General features: G+C 41.0%; 1 protein-coding gene across 2 annotated transcripts in view; it reads right to left on the bottom strand.

Moving 5' to 3' along the window:
* BCKDHB (branched chain keto acid dehydrogenase E1 subunit beta) overlaps positions 1-21,208 on the bottom strand; it is a 199,847-nt gene that overhangs the window by 127,693 nt on the left and 50,946 nt on the right. For both annotated transcript variants that reach the window (XM_073675617.1, XM_073675616.1), the window contains exon 4: positions 10,689-10,822. In XM_073675617.1, the coding sequence (XP_073531718.1) occupies positions 10,689-10,822 (134 nt within the window). The remainder of the gene's footprint in view (positions 1-10,688; positions 10,823-21,208) is intronic.

Below are 21,208 nucleotides of genomic sequence, written 5' to 3'. Positions count from 1 at the left end.
CAAACATCCACCTACAGGTGTCCATTAACCTCAGGCTACCACTCTCAAAAGCCATCATGATGCAGAGCAAGATGGAAACGGAGGCTAGAATGGAGGTCTATCCTCTTCAGCAATGAATCCTGGTTTTGTCTTTGATGCAATGATAGACAGATTGGTCTGGAGAACACGTGGGCACCACCATGAAAAGGCCTTCACAAGGCAACGTGAAAGTGTTCCAGGAGCTGTTTTTCAATACAACAAAGCCAAGCCACGTGTTGATCGTGCTTCTCTGAGCAGTCGGCGTGGCCTAAACATGGTATCATAGCCTGACTTGTCTCCCATTGTAAAAATCTGCTACGTCATTGATCGGCAATTGCAAAAGGAGCTGTCAGCAGCGGATCTTGATGATGTGCCCAAGCTTATTCAGCATGGCAGTACATTCCTCATACAATCATTAATAAACTCAATGATAGCATGACAAGACTAGTAAGTGAATTTCTACAGCAAATCTCCCATAGTTGCCTAAACCTCCCTAGAAAAAGTTCTTTGAAAGTTTTCTTGTGTATCATGCAGGGATACTTAGCCTTTAGACAGAGACCCATTGTGAAAACAATAAAAGTGGGAAACGCTAAAAATGCTGAGAATTAGGGTATGTGCCCACGGTCAGGAATAGCAACACTTTGGACGCAGCTCACGTGAACTGCATCCAAAACGCTGCGTTCTACATTAGAAGCACAGTGGATGGCATTTATAGAAATCCCATGCACACTGTGCTTCTATTTGACGCTGCGTAAACTCACCGGCGGTGTGGGTTTATGAGCCACAGCATGTCAATTTCTGTTGTCGAGACAGTCTCCACAACAGAAATTTCTACAATAGAATGTATAGGGTGCAGTAAATCCTCATGGTTCACGGAACACAAATGCCTATTTAACTGACTGATTAGAACGCAGTGAACATAGGCAGCTTCCAAAGCGCTGCTATTTCCTGATCATGGGCACATACCCTTAGACATCTGAATAATGCTTGCGCCTAGAAGTTGGCAAGTATGATTCTATATAAGGTGCCAAGTGGGCTCTAAGCTGATCAGGTTCAATAGCTGCAGAAAAAAAAAAAATTATTTTATTTAAAGCGAACCTGTCACCAGGATTATGCTAAGTAAACTACATACACTGTCAGGTTGGCACTGTTGCACTGATTAAAATGATACCTTGGTTGATGAAATCCGTCCTGCAGTTCTTTAGTCATCTTTATTTTCAGTTTGGAGATAATGATATGTCCACGCTCCGAGGCGGCCTGTGAGGTGGGCTTTATCAGGTGCTCTGCTTATATACTCAGCTATATGCTCTTATGACAGCTCACTGTGCCTTCACTGACCTGCCTCCTATTTTACATAATGCATCTAGTAGTGTGGGGTTAGGTGAAAAAAAATTTAAAAATCAAGCAAAAAGGTGCCCGCACATGCGCAGTAGCAGCTATCGCTTGCTGATAGATGCTACTGCGCACGTGCAGCGGCCATTTTGCTGGAGCAAAAAAACATTTATTTTAGCTCCAACAAAATAGTTGTGGCGCATGCACAGTAGTATCTATCGGCAAGCGATAGCTGCTACCGCCCATGCGAAGGCGCCATTTTGCTTGATTAAATTTTTTTTACCTAACCCCACACTGCTAGATGCATTATGTAAAATAGGAGGCAGGTCAGTGAACGATCAGTGACCTGTCATAAGAGCATATAGCTGAATAAGTAAGCAGAGCACCACAAAGCCCACCGCACAGGCCACCCTGAACCACGGGCATATCATTATCTCCAAACTGCGAATAAAGATGACTAAAAGAACCACAGGACGGATTTCATCAACCAAGGTATCATTTTAATCAGTGTAACGGCGCCAACCTGACAGTGTATGTAGTTACTTCACACAATCTTGATAACACGTGCGCTTTAATATATTGACTATGTCTTTTTATAAGTACAAAATCTCCAATTTGTTTTAAAAGGAACATACATGTAAAAAGAGTGATCGTACTTTTGAAAGCTAAAGTATCATTATACTGCCCCATATATGCAAGTTAATACTGCCCCCGAATAATTGCCCCTCACTGTACTACCTGCACAAAATATCCCCCAACACAATCCCTCTCTGTAAAGTTCCCAACAGCCCTTTTCCATAATATTCCCCCCACACTGCCCTTCTCCATAATATAATAACCCATGCTGCGCCTTTCCATAATATCCCCCTCCCCTCAAAGTGCCCTATTCCATAACATACCCCTCTCACACTGTCCCTCTCCAGAATATCTCCCTTTCTCCCCCAAACAGAGCCTCTCAATACCCCACCTCCCCCACACATTGCCCCTCTCCATAATATCCCCCCCAAACTGCCTCTTTCCACAATATTCCCTCCACACTGGCTCTCTGCATCAAGTCCTTCCACCCCACTATTCTGTGCCCACTTTCAAAATCCCCCCCCCCCCACATAATGTGCCTTGGATGTAAACCGAACAACACTCCCCTCCCCCCACCCGCACATCTAAAATGATTACACGTTTAATCTTCGGCTCCTCCATGGAACGCTTACCGGGGCCAATGGCTCCAATGCTTCTGCTGCTCTGGCAGCAGTGTGATGTCAGCAGCATGCTGTCCTCATCATGCTGCTGCACATCGGGGTCGGGACTTACGAGCGCGCCTCTACCTCTGCGGCACAGTGTTCAAATGTATTCGCATCGTGAAGACGCGAATACGTTGGAATATTGGAAGAAGGGAGCGGCGTCTCCTGAACAGCTCTGCAAGCCTCACAGCATCCTTTGGCGGGCCACATGTTGTGCAGGCCTGCCATAGAGCAGAATGGTCTGTGCCACATGATATCTGCAGTCTCTCTTGTTTGAGAAAGATGGGTTTGGACTGTTTTTTCAGAGTGGATGACAAGTTCAGGAGGTTGAGGGGGGGGGGGGGGGGAGGGGAAGGAGGCAGATTTCCCTGATGAGATATATTACAAGATATCTTATATTCACCAATACTATTGATTTATGAAAAAGTTTATAGTGCAGTTCCTTTATAAGCAACTGAAAGAGCATGTAAGTCCCACACAAAAACAGGCTCAAATTCCTAAAACCTTTTAATCATCAACATGCATCAAACACAAAAAACTGTAGCAAATTTGCTAGTAAAATGTTAATTACAGCTGAAAACTGTAATAAAATACAACATAAATCCTCTAATGTACTTTTGCATCTGTTTTATATTAACTATACAACTAACCACAAAGTTATAATCAGATATCAATTTTCTGTAAAACTTTGCTACTGTAATTAAGAAACCTCATGTCCATCATTACAGACTACATGGTACCTACTCTAAAAAATTAAAGAAAAAATAAATTTCACCAATTTCATATAGTAATCCCCAAATTCAACAAAAAAAAATCTATTAAAGTATAAAGCACACAGAATTTAACAAATTGTAAATATCAGACCATATCATTAAAAGTGTTGTCCGGTTAAAACAAGTTATCACCCATCTATAGGAGAGGAGCAACAGTACACAAGTGCAACCTGCGCTCCCTCGATTCCCTGTGGGGTGGCCAAGAGCTTCACTCTGCTTTTTTTCTGGCAGCCCCAAAGAAAAAAATGGAGTAACGGACCCGAAATGCCATTTTGTTATGGGGCTAAAAGATCCACAATCTTCAAATCAGTGGGCGTCCCAGTGGTGGGGCACCAACTAATCAGCAAGTTATCACCTACACGGTGGATAGTTGCTAACTTTTTTTTTTTTTTTTTTTTTACTCCCTTCACAACATGTGCCAAACATGTACGGCGCAAGTCGGGAGCGTTTGTATGGAGCGGGTTCAGGAGGGCAGCTCGCCCATACCTGGCAGGTAATGGCTGTATGTTACAGTCAGGACCTGCCTCTAACAATCATGGATGGCAAAAAGCGCGACCCGTGATTGTGAACTTGTTAAATGCAGGTCAAATGCATGTCAAACTGACAGCAACATTAAAAAACGTGCCGGCATGGGGGCGCGTCGTTCTATGCACCCATGGATGAACCCGTGACATGATAATGGGGTGTGAACCGGCTGTCAGTCAGTGCCAGGGGGGGAGCTGTTATAGACGCCTCTCTCTATACACAGGGCGGTGACTGAAACAGTGCCGGCGCCACCAATATGACTGAAAGCTGAAGGCTGCTGGGAGGAATAAAGTTAATTTTCTCACGACAGCGGGGCTCTACGTGACGAAGCCGGGCAGGTTCAGAACACTATTAACCTGCAGACTAACCCCATATCTGCAGGTTGATAGCGTTTTTTTTCACGTGACCGGTTCCCTTTAAGTTAGAAAACCACTAGTGGATGATAACTAACAAGACAGGAACATAGGAGTATAGAAAGTATAAAGAAGTCACTGTCGTTTTGCTGCTCATATCGCATCTAGTTTGCAGAAACGTACCTAGTTTTCAAGAACATATTAGAACAGTCATCTTTGTATACCAATGCCGAGGCATGCTTATTTTCATTGTAAACTCTGTCTCTTAAATGGGTTGTTGCAAGTTCATAAATGGGTAAAAAAAAAAAAAGGTAACTTCAAAATATATCCTTATTGATAATATAGAGGATTTTTAAAAACAAAGAACTTTTCAATTTTATGATACACAGGCTTGGACTACTGGGCATCTTACAGTGCAGTCCCAGCATGACTGATTGGCTAAGGAAGGAGAAGGCAGAACGAGCAGGATTTACGCTTTACAGCCTGTTCGCGCCAATCTGAAGCTGACCATATTGCTGGATCCGACTAGCTGCAGTCCCTCTGCGCTTCTCCCACCCTGCTGAGGCAAAGTGGTCTCTGCTAGCCACATGGGAGTGAGCACAGTTCAAACCACCGAAAAAGATCATACCGCTGGTCTGAACTATATCTGAACTGGTTAGCACTGCAGCCTTGCAGCGCTGGGGTCCTGGGTACAAATCCCACCAAGGACAACATCTGCAAGGAGTTTGTATGTTCTCCCCGTGTTTGCGTGGGTTTCCTCCGGGTTCTCCTGTTTCCTCCCACACTCCAAAGACATACTGATAGGGAATCTAGATTGTGAGCCCCCATGGGGACAGCGATGATAATGTATGTAAAGCGCTGCGGAATATGTTAGCGCTATATAAAAATAAAGATTATTATTATTATTATTATTATTATATCTTCAGGAGCGCATTGCCACTTGCAAAGCAGGAAGCCAAAGGCTGGGAGTGGAGCGCTTTTGAAAATGTTGCTTGTCAGGGACGACACTCCGCTGCCTCCAACAGTCAGGACAATTACGCAATTGAGAGTCGAGTGATGGACGAGGCCGCAGCAGTCTTCACTACTAGGCCAGTTATTGGGGAACTCCGTGAGTGTATAGTATATACATCTCCAATTCCAACATATGAAAAATAAAATTTTTATATATATATATATATATATATATATATATATATATATATATATATATATATATATATATATATATATATATATATATATATATATATATATATATATATATATATATATATATATATATATACACACACATAGTGCCTACAAGTAGTATTCAACCCCCTGCAGATTTAGCTAGTTTGATAAGATGCAAATAAGTTAGAGCCTTCAAACTGCAAACGAGAGTAGGTTTTATGAACAGAAGCATAAATCTTACAAACCAAAAAGTTATGTTGCTCAGTAGAATTTTATTAAATTTGAAACATAAAAGTGTGGGTCAATTATTATACAACCCCTATGTTTAATATTTTGTGGAATAACCCTTGTTTGCAATTACAGCTAATAATCGTCTTTTATAAGACCTGATCAGGCCGACACAGGTCTGTGGAGTTATCTTGGCCCACTCCTCCATGCAGATCTTCTCCAAGTTATCTAGGTTCTTTGGGTGTCTCATGTGGACTTTATTCTTGAGCTCCTTCCACAATTTTCAATTGGGTTAAGGTCAGGAGACCGACTAGGCCACTCCAACACCTTGACTTTTTCCCTCTTGAACCAGGCCTTGGTTTTCTTGGCTGTGTGCTTTGGGTCGTTGTCTTGTTGGAAGATGAAATTACGACCCATCTTAAGATCCTTGATGGAGGAGCGGAGGTTCTTGGCCAAAATCTCCAGGTAGGCCGTGCTATCCATCTTCCCATGGATGCGGACCAGATGGCCAGGCCCCTTGGCTGAGAAACAGCCCCACAGCATGATGCTGCCACCACCATGCTTGACTGTAGGGATGGTATTCTTGGGGTCGTATGCAGTGCCATCCAGTCTCCAAACGTCACGTGTGTGGTTGGCACCAAAGATCTCGATCTTGGTCTCATCAGACCATAGAACCTTGAACCAGTCTGTCTCAGAGTCCTCCAAGTGATCATGAGCAAACTGTAGACGAGCCTTGACATGACGCTTTGAAAGTAAAGGTACCATACAGGCTCGTCTGGAACGGAGACCATTGGGGTGGAGTACGTTACTTATGGTATTGACTGAAACCAATGTCCCCACTGCCATGAGATCTTCCCGGAGCTCCTTCCTTGTTGTCCTTGGGTTAGCCTCGACTCTTCGGACAAGCCTGGCCTCGGCACGGGAGGACACTTTCAAAGGCTGTCCAGGCCGTGGAAGGCTTACAGTAGTTCCATAAGCCTTCCACTTACGGATGATGCACCCAACAGTGGAGACAGGTAGGCCCAACTCCTTGGAAAGGGTTTTGTACCCCTTGCCAGCCTTGTGACCCTCCACGATCTTGTCTCTGATGGCCTTGGAATGCTCCTTTGTCTTTCCCATGTTGACCATGTCTGAGTGCTGTTCACAAGTTTGGGGAGGGTCTTAAATAGTCAGAAAAGGCTGGCAAAAGAGATCTTTAATCCACACATGTGAAGCTCATCATTCTTGGTGCCTGAACTACTTCTTAATACTTTAGGGGGACCAAACAGAATTCTTGTGGTTTGAGGGGTTGAATAATAAATGACACTCTGAATTAACTTTTAAAAAAAAAAAAAATTTGCTGCAGTGCATTTCCCACTTCCAGGCTGATCTACAGTACAAATGTCACAATGCCAAGTTAATTCCGCATGTGTCAACCAGCTAAATCTGCAGGGGGTTGAATACTACTTGTAGGCACTGTGTATATATATATATATATATATATATATATATATATATATATATATATATATATATATATATATATATATATATATATATATATATATATATATATATATATAATGTATTGGAATTACAGGTTTTGTTACACACGTTTATTTCTTTTGCGTATACTGGAACAAGAAACATAGAAAAAAAGGGAGAGAAAGGGAGAGATCTGTTTCTATTGTGCGGTATTTTTCCTTTCTATTTATTCACACATTGTTTACATATTGCTTTATTACCTTACCAGGTTTACCTTCTAATTGTATTTTGTCATCTCTATGTATGGTTGCTTATTCTAGTACTGACTAGTATTGGACCCTATACATACATACATAGAGAAAAATGCAGCCTATCTTTAGCAACCCTAGTAAAAGTAATTCTCTGTGCTTCATTTTGCATTGTATCAGCAGGGAGATAGTAACTGTCTTTTCTATTTTGTCTTGGAGATTGTTGTGTGTCATTTTCCCAAAAAGTATACCCCCTACTTTTTGGTTTTTAAATGTTTTTAGATTATTGGTACATACAAAAAAGCACTGAATAAACAGTATTCCATAAATTTTGCAATACGGACTTATTTTCTTTGATGGGTTACTGGTGCCGTATATACACCTATTCTCCTCATTCTCCATTTTGACTAGTTTATTGGTGTATGGCACATAACGTTTAATATTATTGCAGTGCTGGTCCGCTTTCAGATTTTATCTCTTTGAAAAGGAACTAGGTGCCACCACCAATAGATTATACCGGCAGATTGGACACCCGTTGAGGTAGTATATTGCTTCAGGGTTATGGTTTACAGAGCAGGAAAAACAGAGTTCTTAAATTTTATATATCTAATCCTAAAAAGTAGGCAGTGTTTATAAAAATATACAAAGAGGTTACAAAATGGACAAAACAGTACAGTATAAACAATTACATAAAATAAAAAGGATAAACAGAAGAAATGTACTGAACCTGATGTCACAGGGTTGGCTCTGTTTTTTATAAAGGGGAACTCTTCGTTTTTGGAGAGGCAATGAACAGAACCTACAGTAAGCTGCATCTCCCAGGACTGACAGAGTATGATTTGGCATGTGCCTTTATTGACACAAGTTACGCCCACATACAGGTGCATCTCACAAAATTAGAATATCATCAAAAAGTTAATTTATTTCAGTTCTTCAATACAAAAAGTGAAACTCATATTATATAGAGTCATTACAGAGTGATCTATTTCAAGTGTTTATTTCTGTTAATGTTGATGATTATGGCTTACAGCCAATGAAAACACAAAAGTTATTATCTCAGTAAATTAGAATACTTTATAACAGCTTGAAAAATGTTTTTTAAAATCCGAAATGTTGGCCTACTGAAATGTATGTTCAGTAAATGCACTCAGCACTTGGTCGGAGCTCCTTTTCATCAATTACTGCATCAATGCGGCAATGTGGCATGGAGGAGATCAGCCTGTGGCACTGCTGAGGTGTTATGGAAGCCCAGGTTGCTTTGATAGCAGTTTTCAGCTCATCTGCATTGTTGGGTCTGGTGTCTCATCTTCATCTGGACAATACCATATAGATTCTCTATGGGGTTAAGGTCAGGCGAGTTTGCTGGCCAATCAAGCACAGTGATACCGTTGTTTGTAAACAAGATATTTGTACTTTTGGCAGTGTGGACAGGTGCCAAGTCCTGCTGGAGAATGACATTTCCATCTCCAAAAAGCTTGTCCGCAGAGGGAAGCATGAAGTGCTCTAAAATTTCCTGGTAGACGGCTGCACTGACTTTGGTCTTGATAAAACACAGTGGACCTACACCAGCAGATGACATGGCTCCCCAAACCATCACTGATTGTGGAAACTTCACACTAGACCTCAAGCAGCTTGGATTTTGTGCCTCTCCACTCTTCCTCCAGACTCTGGGACCTTAATTTCCAAATGAAATGCAAAATGTATTTTCATCTGAAAACAACACCTTGGACCACTGAGTAACAGTCCAGGTCTTTTTCTCCTTGACCCAGGTAAGACGCTTCTGGTGTTGTCTATTGGTCATGAGTTGCTTGACACAAGGAATGTGACACTTGTAGCCCATGTCCTGGATATGTCTGTGTGTGGTGGCTCTTGAAGCAATGACTCCAGCAGCAGTCCACTCTTTGGGAATCACCCCAAATTTTTGAATGGTCTTTTATTAACAATCCTTTCAAGGCTGTGGTTATCCCAGTTGCTTGTGCACCCTTTACTACCACACTTTTTCCTTCCACTCAACTTACTATTGATATGCTTGGATACAGCACTCTGAACAGCCAGCTTCTTTATCAATGACAATTTGTGGCTTACCCTCCTTGTGGAGTGTGTCAATGACTGCCTTCTGGACATTGTCAAGTCAGAGGTCTTCCCCATGATTGTGGAGCCTACTGAAACAGACTAAGGGACCTTTTTAAACGCTTCGGAAGCCTTTGCAAGTGTTTTTTGTTAATTATTCTAACTTACTGAGATAATGACTTTTCTGTTTTCATTGGCTGTAAGCCATAATCATCATCATTAACAGAAATGAACAGTTGAAATAGATCACTCTATTTGTAATGACTATATAATATAGGAGTTTCACTTTTTGAATTGAAGAACTGAAATAAATTAACTTTTTGATAATATTTTAATTTTTTGAGACGCATTTGTATCTCCCCTCCAGTGACTCCTAGATTCTACAATATCTTAGCTCCTGAAGGTCAGGTGGGGAATATCACTGTCATGTTTCCTACCATTATTTTAACTTTATATAGATAGGAAACATGGCATGGATAGCATCATCCATCTGCCCGTTATTGTCACCGTCCAGTGACGCAAGACAATACATTCTGTTTGCCACAACGCTGAAAATATGAATTTCAGATCTATCATATCTAGGCCGTTCATAAAGACCTCAATATGCATAATAATTTGAATGGAACAAAGACGCTCACATCAGTCTATTTGCAGTTCTGATACACATGCAGGCCAGGGTCCTAAAGCGGTCACCCTCCAAATTCCTAAGCATGCTGGAAATGGAACTCACATGAGCTATCCATTAGCTAATCTTCTTTAATTACCTGTTTGCAGAGATGGGGGCTATGGGGTTCCAGCCACAGCTAAGGGTCATGTAAAGTTTAATAGATTGCTAACCGTGTTTTTCAGTATTCACTATGATAACTATGAGATGGCTAATATATTTGCAATTATATTTATAACATTGAACTGCCCAGGTCAAAACCGGAAGCCAGGGGCCGAGAGTGGTGCACTCCTGAAGATTCTACACCACCCAGAGCAAAAGCAGGAAGCCTAAGGACAGGAGCAGTATGCTATTGTAGATTTTACACTGCACGGGTCAAAGCAGGAAAAAAAACGACAGATTGGTGCACTCCTGTAGATTTTTCTTGCAACTCCATTAACATGCATTGCTACATACAGCTTCATTTTAAACAAATCATATATAAAACATAAGTCGAATTGCCACAAAAAGCTAAAAACAAAAAGATGTGCACTTATCTTTATTTGTCTACCAAGCTGTGTAATGTATGTGTCCTATGTAATCCATACAGTGGGTGTACAAACCTGATCAAATGCTGGATATATGTAGTCTGCAAACTGGATCTCAGCAATAGAAGTAGAGCCAGCAACTGCAACTCCAATGCCAAATCCAACAATTCCCTGTTCACACAAGGGGGTGTTGAAAACTCTGTCATTACCTGGAAAACAAATTCAACAATTGGCAAGTTACCTATTGAAGTGATTTGTTAAGTTGTAAATTAAATTAATATGAATCACTGCCGGCAGGAGGAAAACCAAAGCCGACGAGTCCTACACAAATCAAGTGACAAACACAGCGGCTATTATCGGCGGGGCTAGTAAATAGCACAGTGCCGGTAAGGACTGCCACTTCTCTTATGTGGCACTTAGCAGCCCACTAGGAAAGGGAATCAGATCATTCATTCCATGGCACATGATGAGCGAGAGTATACGTCAGTGTATGCAACCTGGAAACTAAAATACGTGGTGCAGTCTTTGTAATTACATTCTAAACAGCAGTATGGATTATTATAATGATTGCCTAGTTTTAATTAAGCATTAGCAAAACAAAAAAAATATATATAATATATATATATATATATATATATATATATATATATATATAATATATATATATATATATATATATATATATATATATATATATATATCAGTGGTCCCCAACCTCTTTTTTCACCTTGAGAGCCACATTGCGCTCTGAGAGATCGTCGCAAGCCACAATTTGTGCAAAGAAATTATAGAAGCCATATTGCGACCAATAACAGATGACTAGTTCTTAAAGCGTCATCAGGGGGATGTTCTAGTTATTGTCAGAGGGCGAGTATATCTACAACATTTCTGCATCTCCCTGGCAGAAAAAACGCATGCAGATTGTGCATGCATTTTTCCTGCGGAATACATGCGGATTCACATGCGTTTCCGCATGTGGATTGACAAGCGCTTTCCAGGAGATTTTAGCATCACTTGTAAAGTGCTTGTGACAACTAGGTCACACTATATAAATCCATGCAACCGGCATGTATTTATATAGTGTGACCCGAGAGAATGGTAAAAATAAAAAATACATGTATACTTTACCTTCTGATGGCCCGCGCTGTCCTGCTCACTCCATTCTCCCGGCTGCCGGCAACTTTGAATTGAAAGACCTGCCGACGTCAGCGTCACGTGACCCGTCACATGACTGACGTCAGCGCAGGTCCTTCAACTCACTGCAAGTGCCGGGAACCAAGCAGGAGCGCTGCGCGGGCCGACAGATGGTAAGTATATATATATTTTTTATTTTATTCTTGTTTTACAGCTTTTTTAATGGTACCTGGGTGTTGATGAGACTCTCCTCTCCTCCACACCCGGGTACCATCCGCACATTAGAACGCACCAATTACGCAAGTACAAATGCAGTCTTGCGGAATTGGCGCGTTCTAATGCAAGTCAATGGCGGCAAAAACGCCACGTTTACACAAAATTAATTGACATGCTGCGGATTTTTGAGTGCAGCGTTTACGCTGCGGAAAAATCCGCATCATGGGCAAAGCACATGCGGATTTCAATTGGGGAACATTGCTGCCCTTCTACCATGCGTTTTTCATGCGTTTCCGCAACAACGCAGCGGAAACGCATTAAATACGCATCGTGTGAACTCAGCCTTATGCTATATTTATGTAACCCTTGTAAAACCTGTGCCAGTCACGTCCACAGATTTAGAAACTGACTAGCTCTGTGTGCAGCAGGTACTCTCTGCTATTTATATGCACTAGTCTGGACTGTAAAACGGAGCAGACTACAGCATGCTGGGATTTTTTCACAACACAGACTGACATTTGACAGTACACAGGCCAAACATAAGTTTGTTTGAACGTACCTTAAAAGAGAACATGGCGTGTGAAAAAAAAAGGCTAAAAACTAACAAATATGGGGTTAATCTGCAGGTTAATAGCGTGCTGACGTTGTGCGGCCTCCTCACTGAAAGCCCCGTTAATTTCCTGCAGTAACTTTATTCTTCCCGGCAGCGTTGGGCTTTCAGTCTTAGAAGAGCAGCTCAATACATAATGAGCGGCGGCTGTAACCACTTCCCAGGGCACTGACTGACAGTTGGCTCAGCAGTGCGTCAGTACAGAACCGGCTGTTGGTCAGGGCTGGTTTTGTATTGATGCACTGACTAACAGTATCAGGGCCGCTACTAAGGGTCCATTTAGACCACACGTGTCAAACTCTGGCCTTTGGGCCAAAACAGGGTGATTGCACTTGGCCGGGGACACCAGAACCACCACCCCTTTGTGGGGCCATTGTTCTGTATGGAGGACCATGTCGTGCCCATTATACTGTATCGAGGACTATGTGGTGCCCATTATACTGTATGGAGGACTATGTGGGACCCATTATTTTGTATGGAGGACTGTGTGGAGCCCGTTATACTGTATGGAGGACTATGTGGGGGCCATTACACTGTATGGAGGACTGTGTGGGGCCCATTATACTGTATACTGTTGGCACGCGGCTTTGTCCAAGTTTTTCATTTTGGCCCCGTGTGTGTTTTGACATCCCTGAATTAGACAGACCCTCAGCACAATACAACTGCCAATCTGTAAATGTTTACTGATCAGTGATTATTTCAATGACTGTTTACATAGCCAGACCAAAGTAGATAATGCACACTGAGCGATCTATACTAGCTCAGCAGTGCGAGTCCTGATTACAAAGGACCATGCACCACAGAGAACAAGGTTTTTTTTTGGAATGCATAAAAGATCATTTAATCCCGATGAACAAGCATTTTGCTCCTTCGATGGGTAATCGGCAACCTGTTTTATTCATGGCAAGATAATCGTGAAACGGGTAGTTTTAACAACGCTTGTAAACCATTATCTTGCAATGTAAATGTCCCTCAAGACGCCGCAAATAAAAGGCTTATTCTCTAAAAGATAAGATAAATGTGAAAATAATCACAAAGTGTCAAATTGGCAGAGTAGTGGTGTGAAGACTTAGGCCATTTTGATTTCTACTTTTCAATCCAGTTTTTTTTTTTTTTTTTACACCTTTGCAGTTCAATCTAGATTTCAAAGTATACTACCATTTATATTTATAAAGCATACTAGTTAGGTGAAGAATTCTGTGTATAACAAAAAAAAATAAAAAATTATTACTAACCAAACCAGTCACACTTAAAATGGAAGACTCTTTAATATTCTCACAATACATTACAATCGCTTTATTATAGTAATCCAGGGCCGGGTGCATAACTGCTTGACAACCTGAAAACTCACGGGACAGGAAAATGAATATTGGGACCCAATAATCAAGCCATCATTTCTCATTACTATTTAGAACATTTTTTGTGTTTTTCAAACTACATTTTAGCTTTTGTTGAAATGTTTTAAAGGAGTTTTCAGCTCAACATTTTCCCCTGCTGGGACCCGACAATCATGAGGGGAAATCGGTCACCAAGGTTGCGTTTACACGAGCAAATAATCGTTTAAATGATGCGATTGTAACTCATGACGAACAAATGATGTCAGACAAGTGTTTATGTAGGAGGAGAATGGTCAATGAAATGGTTGAATAGTGATCATTTTGCACGGTCATCCCACAGACAGGTAATATCAACCGTACGCGAGTTCAACGTTTAAATCCCGTAAGTGATACTAAATATTTTGAATACATGAATTAATGAAGTATTGTACACACATTTCCGTTGATACTGTACAAAGAAAGTTTAATTGAATTAGCAATAAAATGTTTGATAGTAGTAATCCCAGTAACTGCACGCTCGCACATCTGCCAGTATGGGCAGGCGCTTTCTCTGGTGTGTCTCTATGGCTGGCGCTCAGGTTATGTGACCCAGCTCACACTCACGTGATGAAGTGGGTGGTGATCTGGGTCCCGTGGCCGGACAGTCACCGATGACGCGCTTGGGGGATGACCCCGCCCCCGTTTTGTCAGCGTGTTGTGCGCCGATCAAAACTGTGGGATGATCCAAATACAATGTATTGTAAGGTCCAGAGTCATTGGCCATGAATGTAATGGGGAGGACATCTTATGGACAAGTGTCTCCACCCCTAACTACTTTTGACTCTCTTCTCAACCTATCCACAAAATCTAGGGATATAATTGGCGGTGCACTAATATAAAGGAGGTAATCTTGGAGGTGTGATGTTACCTCCAGAAGGCGGCTACACGCCGAAAAGCACGTTGGGGTCTGGCACCACAACCTGCAGGTGGTAATTATGCACATTTGCATTTTTTCTATTTGCCGGTACTCATGATAATTGGTGTAGCAGATATTATGCAACTTTGTGACACCAGGCTTACACACACAGTGACATTTTAATATGTAATCATATATAGTACATTGTTACTATCTATTCTTGTGTTAACTTTGCAATTACACATTAAATAGCTCACAACTCTTTGATCATCTACAATATAAGGTTATGATTGACTACGGACATTTGACTATTTTGATTGTATATTATTGCATTCAATACATTGAGAAAAAAATGACAATGTGTGTACCTTAGTATTTACACATTGAGATATCACTGTGTGATACTATATGTTTGATTGTACTTTATATCTTCCCATTAATTATTCCTGTGCATGCACCTGTTATGCGTCTGGGTTCGAACCCTTGAGGTTGGGCTTTGTGGTCGGCTTCTCATGTCCATCGAGCCACAGCAGATACACCTTTTCTCTGGTATAATATTGGGTCCTGCAGGACTGTCTCAAAACCCAATGCAATGTGTGGAAGGGACTGCAGAGTCTACACAGCAAGTGCTAACATCGGTGACTGCAGGCTGTAATTCAGGAGAAGTTTGAAAAATACGATGCATTTACAACCATTTCTGCAAATTTTATATGTAAACTTTATACACTGTAAAAGGTGTTGTTTCGGGAATATAAAAGATTTTTATATGTTTTGTGGCATGCTATAGCAAAAGAACATCTGTGCATCTCATGTAAAAGCTGGCCACTGCGAATTTACAACTAATAACTGATGAGCGCAGTTTATTGGCTGGAAGAACAGTCACCAGCTCTGTAAAATATCCTTTTCACAGTCTTATACATTCAATTATCTACCACCTTAGCAAAAATATGATGCAAACACCGCAACAGTACCAAGCAGGAGTCAAGGTTTTTACAGAATAAAACAATCTTCAGGCTGCCATGTCGCCCATAAACACTACCTCTCCACCACAGCCTCACATACATGGGCAATGAGTATCTAGAGCATTACAGGAGAAGATTAATGAATAGTGTTGTAGGATGGCTGGACAGACATCTGTCTATGATGGTTTAGTGCATCCTGCATTGAGCAGGGGGGTTGGACACGATGACCCCGGAGGTCCCTTCCAACTCTAACATTCTAGGATTCTATGATACTCAAATTCATGAGTAGTCAACAAATGGTCTAAAATATGCTTAGCCAAACCTATTAAAAAAAGAAAATAAGAAATTGTCATTAATAAAAGAAATTACTCTAATTTTTAACGCTGCACTGGTAATATTTGGTACAGAATTTCAGTGTAGAATCTGTACTAAACATCTGCCACATTTTATCATATACACTACCGTTCAAAAGTTTGGGGTCACCCAGACAATTTTGTGTTTTCCATGAAAACTCATACTTTTATTTATCAAATGATTTGAAAAATGATTAGAAAATATAATTCAGACATTGACAAGGTTAGAAATAATGATTTTTATTTGAAAAGAATAAATTTTCTCCTTCAAACTTTTCTTTCGTCAAAGAATGCTCCCTTTGCAGCAATTACAGCATTGCAGACCTTTGGCATTCTAGCTGTTAATTTGCTGAGGTAATCTTGAGAAATTTCACCCCATGCTTCCTGAAGTTCCCCCCCACAAGTTGGATTGGCTTGATGGGCACTTTTTGCGTACCATACGGTCAAGCTGCTCCTACAACTGCTCAATGGGGTTGAGATCTGGTGACTGCGCTGGCCACTCCATTACAGATCGAATACCCGCTGCCTGCTTCTTCCCTAAATAGTTCATGCATAATTCGGAGGTGTGCTTTGGGTCATTGTCCTGTTGCAGGATGAAATTGGCTCCAATCAAGCACTGTCCACAGGATATGGTGTTGCAAAATGGAGTGATAGCCTTCCTTATTTAAAATCCCATTTACCTTGTACAAATCTCCCACTTTACCAGCACCAAAGCAACCCCAGACCATCACATTACCTCCACCATGCTTGACAGATGGCGTCAGGCACTCTTCCAGCATCTTTTCAATCGTTCTGCGTCTCACAAATGTTCTTCTGTGTGATCCAAACACCTCAAACTTTGATTCGTCTGTCCATAAAACTTTTTTCCAATCTTCCTCTGTCCAATGTCTGTGTTCTTTTGCCCATATTAATCTTTTACTTTTATTGCCAGTCTCAGATATGGATTTTTCTTTGCCACTTTGCCCTGAAGGCCAGCATCCTGGAGTCACCTCTTCACTGAAGACGATGACACTGGCGTTTTGCGTGTACTATTTAATGAAGCTGCTAGTTGAGGAGCTGTGAGGCGTCGATTTCTCAAAACTAGAGACTCCAATGTACTTGTCTTGTTGTTCAGTTGTGCAGCGGGGTCTCCCACTTCTCTTTCTACTCTGGTTAGAGCCCGTTTGTGCTCTCCTCTGAAGGGAGTAGTACACACCATTGTAGGAAATCTTCAGTTTCTTGGCAACCTCTCGCATGGAATAGCCTTCATTTCTAAGAACAAGAATAGACTGTCGAGTTTCACACGAAAGTTCTCTTTTTCTGGCCATTTTGATAGTTTCATAGAACAAACAAATGTAATGCTCCAGATTCTCAACTAGCTCAAAGGGAGGTCAATTTTATAGCTCCTCAAATCCGCCAAACCGTTTTCAGCTGACCTAACATACTTGTGCAAGGGTTTTCTAAACATCCATTAACCTTCTTACACATTTTGCAAACACAATGTACCATTAAAACACTGGAGTGGTGGTTGTTGGAAATGGGCCTCTATACACCTATGTAGATATTGCAATAAAAACAAGACGTTTGCAGCTAGAATAGTCATTTACAACATTAACAATGTATAGAGTGCATTTCTGATTCATTTATTCATAGAAAAAAAAAAGTGCTTTTCTTTCAAAAGTAATGAAATTTCTAAATGACCCCAAACTTTTGAACGGTAGTGTACTTCATGGTGTTTTTACTTTACCAAAATCTATGCAGATGTTCACTTAAAAGGAGTTTGCTGGGAAGTAAATAGAATTAAAGAAAAAAAAAATAATAAGCTGATAAATGCGTTCAACTTTGTTATTTACACTCGTCTGGTGATAATTATAAAGGTTTTTTAAAAATGGCTGTCGTCACATGACTGAAGACAAAACCCCTGACACACACGGTAGGAAGAGTTTTGTGAAGAGAGAACGCTCTCCTGCCTTTAGCTAGGAGAGACCGGAGGGAATGCGTGTATATAAAAACTGAAAGAATATCTCAGCTTTAGCACAGGCAGCTAGGTTGGAAGTTGTAAGGCGTGAGGAGGGTGGACGGGACAAGACGAAAGTTGTGGGGGAAGGATGTTTTTTAACTGAATGTATATGAGCACCAGCACTTACAACATGTTAGAAAATGACATCTCCCACAGCCCGAGTCTTATCCCATCACTCCTTTCTCTTCACAACTTCAGACCTAGCTGTCTGCGCTTCAGCTGAGAGGTTAGCTCAGTTCTGACATATGCATTCACTCCTCATAGATAATGACCAGAGAAAGTAGAGCTTTATCTACTCACATAACCCGCAGGATGGGTTTGAGGTTTAGTAATGTGAAGGCAGCCATTTTGAGAAAAAAACATAAGTTGACCCTTACACAAGATGAGCATATAAATAATTAAAAGTATTTAGCAATTTACTTAAGATGTGTTTTTATTTACTCATTTTATTTCCCAGACAACTGCTAAATAGAACGTGGTTTTGTCATTTGTGATTGGATCAGAAAAAAAAAAACCCCAATGGCGATTTAAAACAAAAAAATAATTACACCATCCATGAAGAGTGAAAAATTAGAGTAAAATGATATGTTCCTTTATTCTACTTTTGCACACCTCAGAACAAACAGTTCTAGCATTGGACAACCATTTTAACTCTAACTGGTAAAGTGAAGCCGCGGATTAAGAGCAGTGTCACAGGAAGGTTTCCACATATGGAAGAGGCTGGATCACTAACAGTAAAAGTTATGCACAGGATAGGAGGTAATTGTATGATCTTTGGGACCTCTAAACACTCAGGAGAACAGGCTTTAGCCCAGTCACTGGAATGGAGTAGTGGTCATGCATGAGTAAGGGGACTCTTAGCGATTATATATTTATCACCCATTCTATAGATTTGTTAGAAGGCCTACACTTCTATAGATATTTTAAGGAATAAAGAAACAATTTAACAAAAATAAATAAATAAATAGACTGTTGTGCTTCTTATTTTTATAGTCCTGAATACTGTAATGCGTGCTTCCTTCCAACAGCAAATACTGTTTTTATCCATCATAATAATGGAAATTTCAACTTACCATACTGGTTTCCTATTGTACTTTGATTCTGTAAAGAAGCTTAAAATTGCCAAAGACAACACATGGGTTTAATTAGAAATGAAAACATGCCAAAGGGTAAGAGACGAGTCAATAAGAGATTTTTCTAAATTTGAAAATTGTGGTTTCAACATTTTAAAATTAAGGAGTTCATTTTCTCCACTGTAAAGGACACTGGCTTTTTATTTTAAGAACATTAACGCATAGTATATAAGTGTCCCATTCAGTGTTCGATTACAAAATAATTCTTAGACTGAAAGGATATATGGCACATTACTCAGATGAATAAAATCCTCTTAAAGTGACAGTAACAGTATATGCACAGTGGTGAATCTGTCGTACAAATAGATACCCAAGGCACCTGACGGACCCCACTGACTAATGGGCTTCATCAGTAGGTTTGTAGTGTTCAGACAGTCCTACCACCTCACCTAGTGCTACTGTTTTCCTCAAATTTGCAACAAAGGCATCAAAATAAAGCCTTTAAAGCAAAGTGTGAACTAGTCATCTCGTGTATTTCAGCTTGTTAGACAACACCTATCTCTTCAGACGCAGCCAAGCACTCATGTTTTTTAATAGACAAAATGTGAAAGCTGCTGCCAGACATCTCTGGTGAAAACTTATCTCCCCTGAAAACAAAAGGTTAGAGCATTTAAGGCTCAACAACCCGATTCTTAGCTCTCCCAACATCATTTGTAAGGCGAGAATAAGCTTCTAACACATTATAAACCTGCACATTCATTCAACATCAGGTATGATCAGGGGGCTGGCTTGCATAAGAAACAATCAGCTTCCATGGAAAGCTGATCCATGGATCCAGTAAGCAAAAAACAAAGAAAAACGGATGGCTAATTAACAAATTGGTTTTCCATAGACTTTAACGTCTGAAAAAAAATAAAAAAACGGATCCAGCAGAGATCAGTTATTTAAAAACGGACTAAATTTGTGTCTGGACAACTTTTTTGCTGATGGATTGCTGCTGGATCTGTTCTAACTGATCACTACTGGACATGTGAACTTAGCCTTAAAGCAGGGATGTCAAACGCAAACACGCAGAAGGCTAAAATGAAAAACTTGGACAAAGTCGCAGGCCAACCAGTATACAGTACAATGGGCCCCACATAGTTCCCCCATACAGTACAATGGGCCCCACATAGTTTCCCCATACAGTACAATGGGCCCCACATAGTTCCCCCATACAGTATAATGGGCCCCACATAGTTCCCCCATACAGTATAATGGGCCCCACATAGTTCCCCCATACAGTATAATGGGCCCCACATAGTTCCCCCATACAGTATAATGGGCCCCACATAGTTCCCCCATACAGTATAATGGGCCCCACATAGTTCCCCCATACAGCATAATGGGCCCAATATAGTCCTCCATACGGCATAAAGGCCCCACATAGGCGTGGTGGTTCTAGTGTCGCCAAATATAAATCACCCTGTGGGCCAGATTTGGCCCAAGGGTCAGAACTTGACATGTATGCCTCAGAGGAACTGGTGGGGTTATAAGGCTGATAAATGTTGCAGCAGACATTCTGATGATTTCCTCAGACTGGGGAGGAACCTATGAAGCAGGGGTGATAACAGCAGCACAATAAAATGCAGGAGATGGGGAAACTGTAAAAGGGAGTATGGGGGGAGGAAGAGCAGCACTGGTGGGAGAGGGGAGATGAGACTATAAGAGGGACACAGCCTGCAACTGCATAGCTCATCTGTGAAATATCAAGACGTGTGGAAGGAAGCCATGCCTGTCACAGATAAGCAGTGAAGAAGCAAGCATAAATCATGGAGAAGGGAGTCAGAGGGTCAGGCAAAGCACAAAGTACATAATGATATTACAAACAGGAACATATGGCTTTACACTGTTAGGTGGATTCATAACTGGCTTAGTGATCGGACTCAAAGGGTGGTTGTAAATGGCTTCACATCCAGCTGGATGAATGTCTCAAGTGGGGTACCACAGGGCTCCGTCCTGGGACCTGTATTGTTC

The sequence above is a fragment of the Phyllobates terribilis genome, unplaced genomic scaffold (genome assembly GCF_046119375.1).
Source record: "Phyllobates terribilis strain yellow unplaced genomic scaffold, ASM4611937v1 Scaffold_3__8_contigs__length_932513732, whole genome shotgun sequence".
In the NCBI taxonomy this organism is placed as follows: domain Eukaryota; kingdom Metazoa; phylum Chordata; class Amphibia; order Anura; family Dendrobatidae; genus Phyllobates; species Phyllobates terribilis.
Note: the sequence above shows the minus strand (reverse complement) of the source record. Positions and strands in the feature narration are given on the sequence as shown.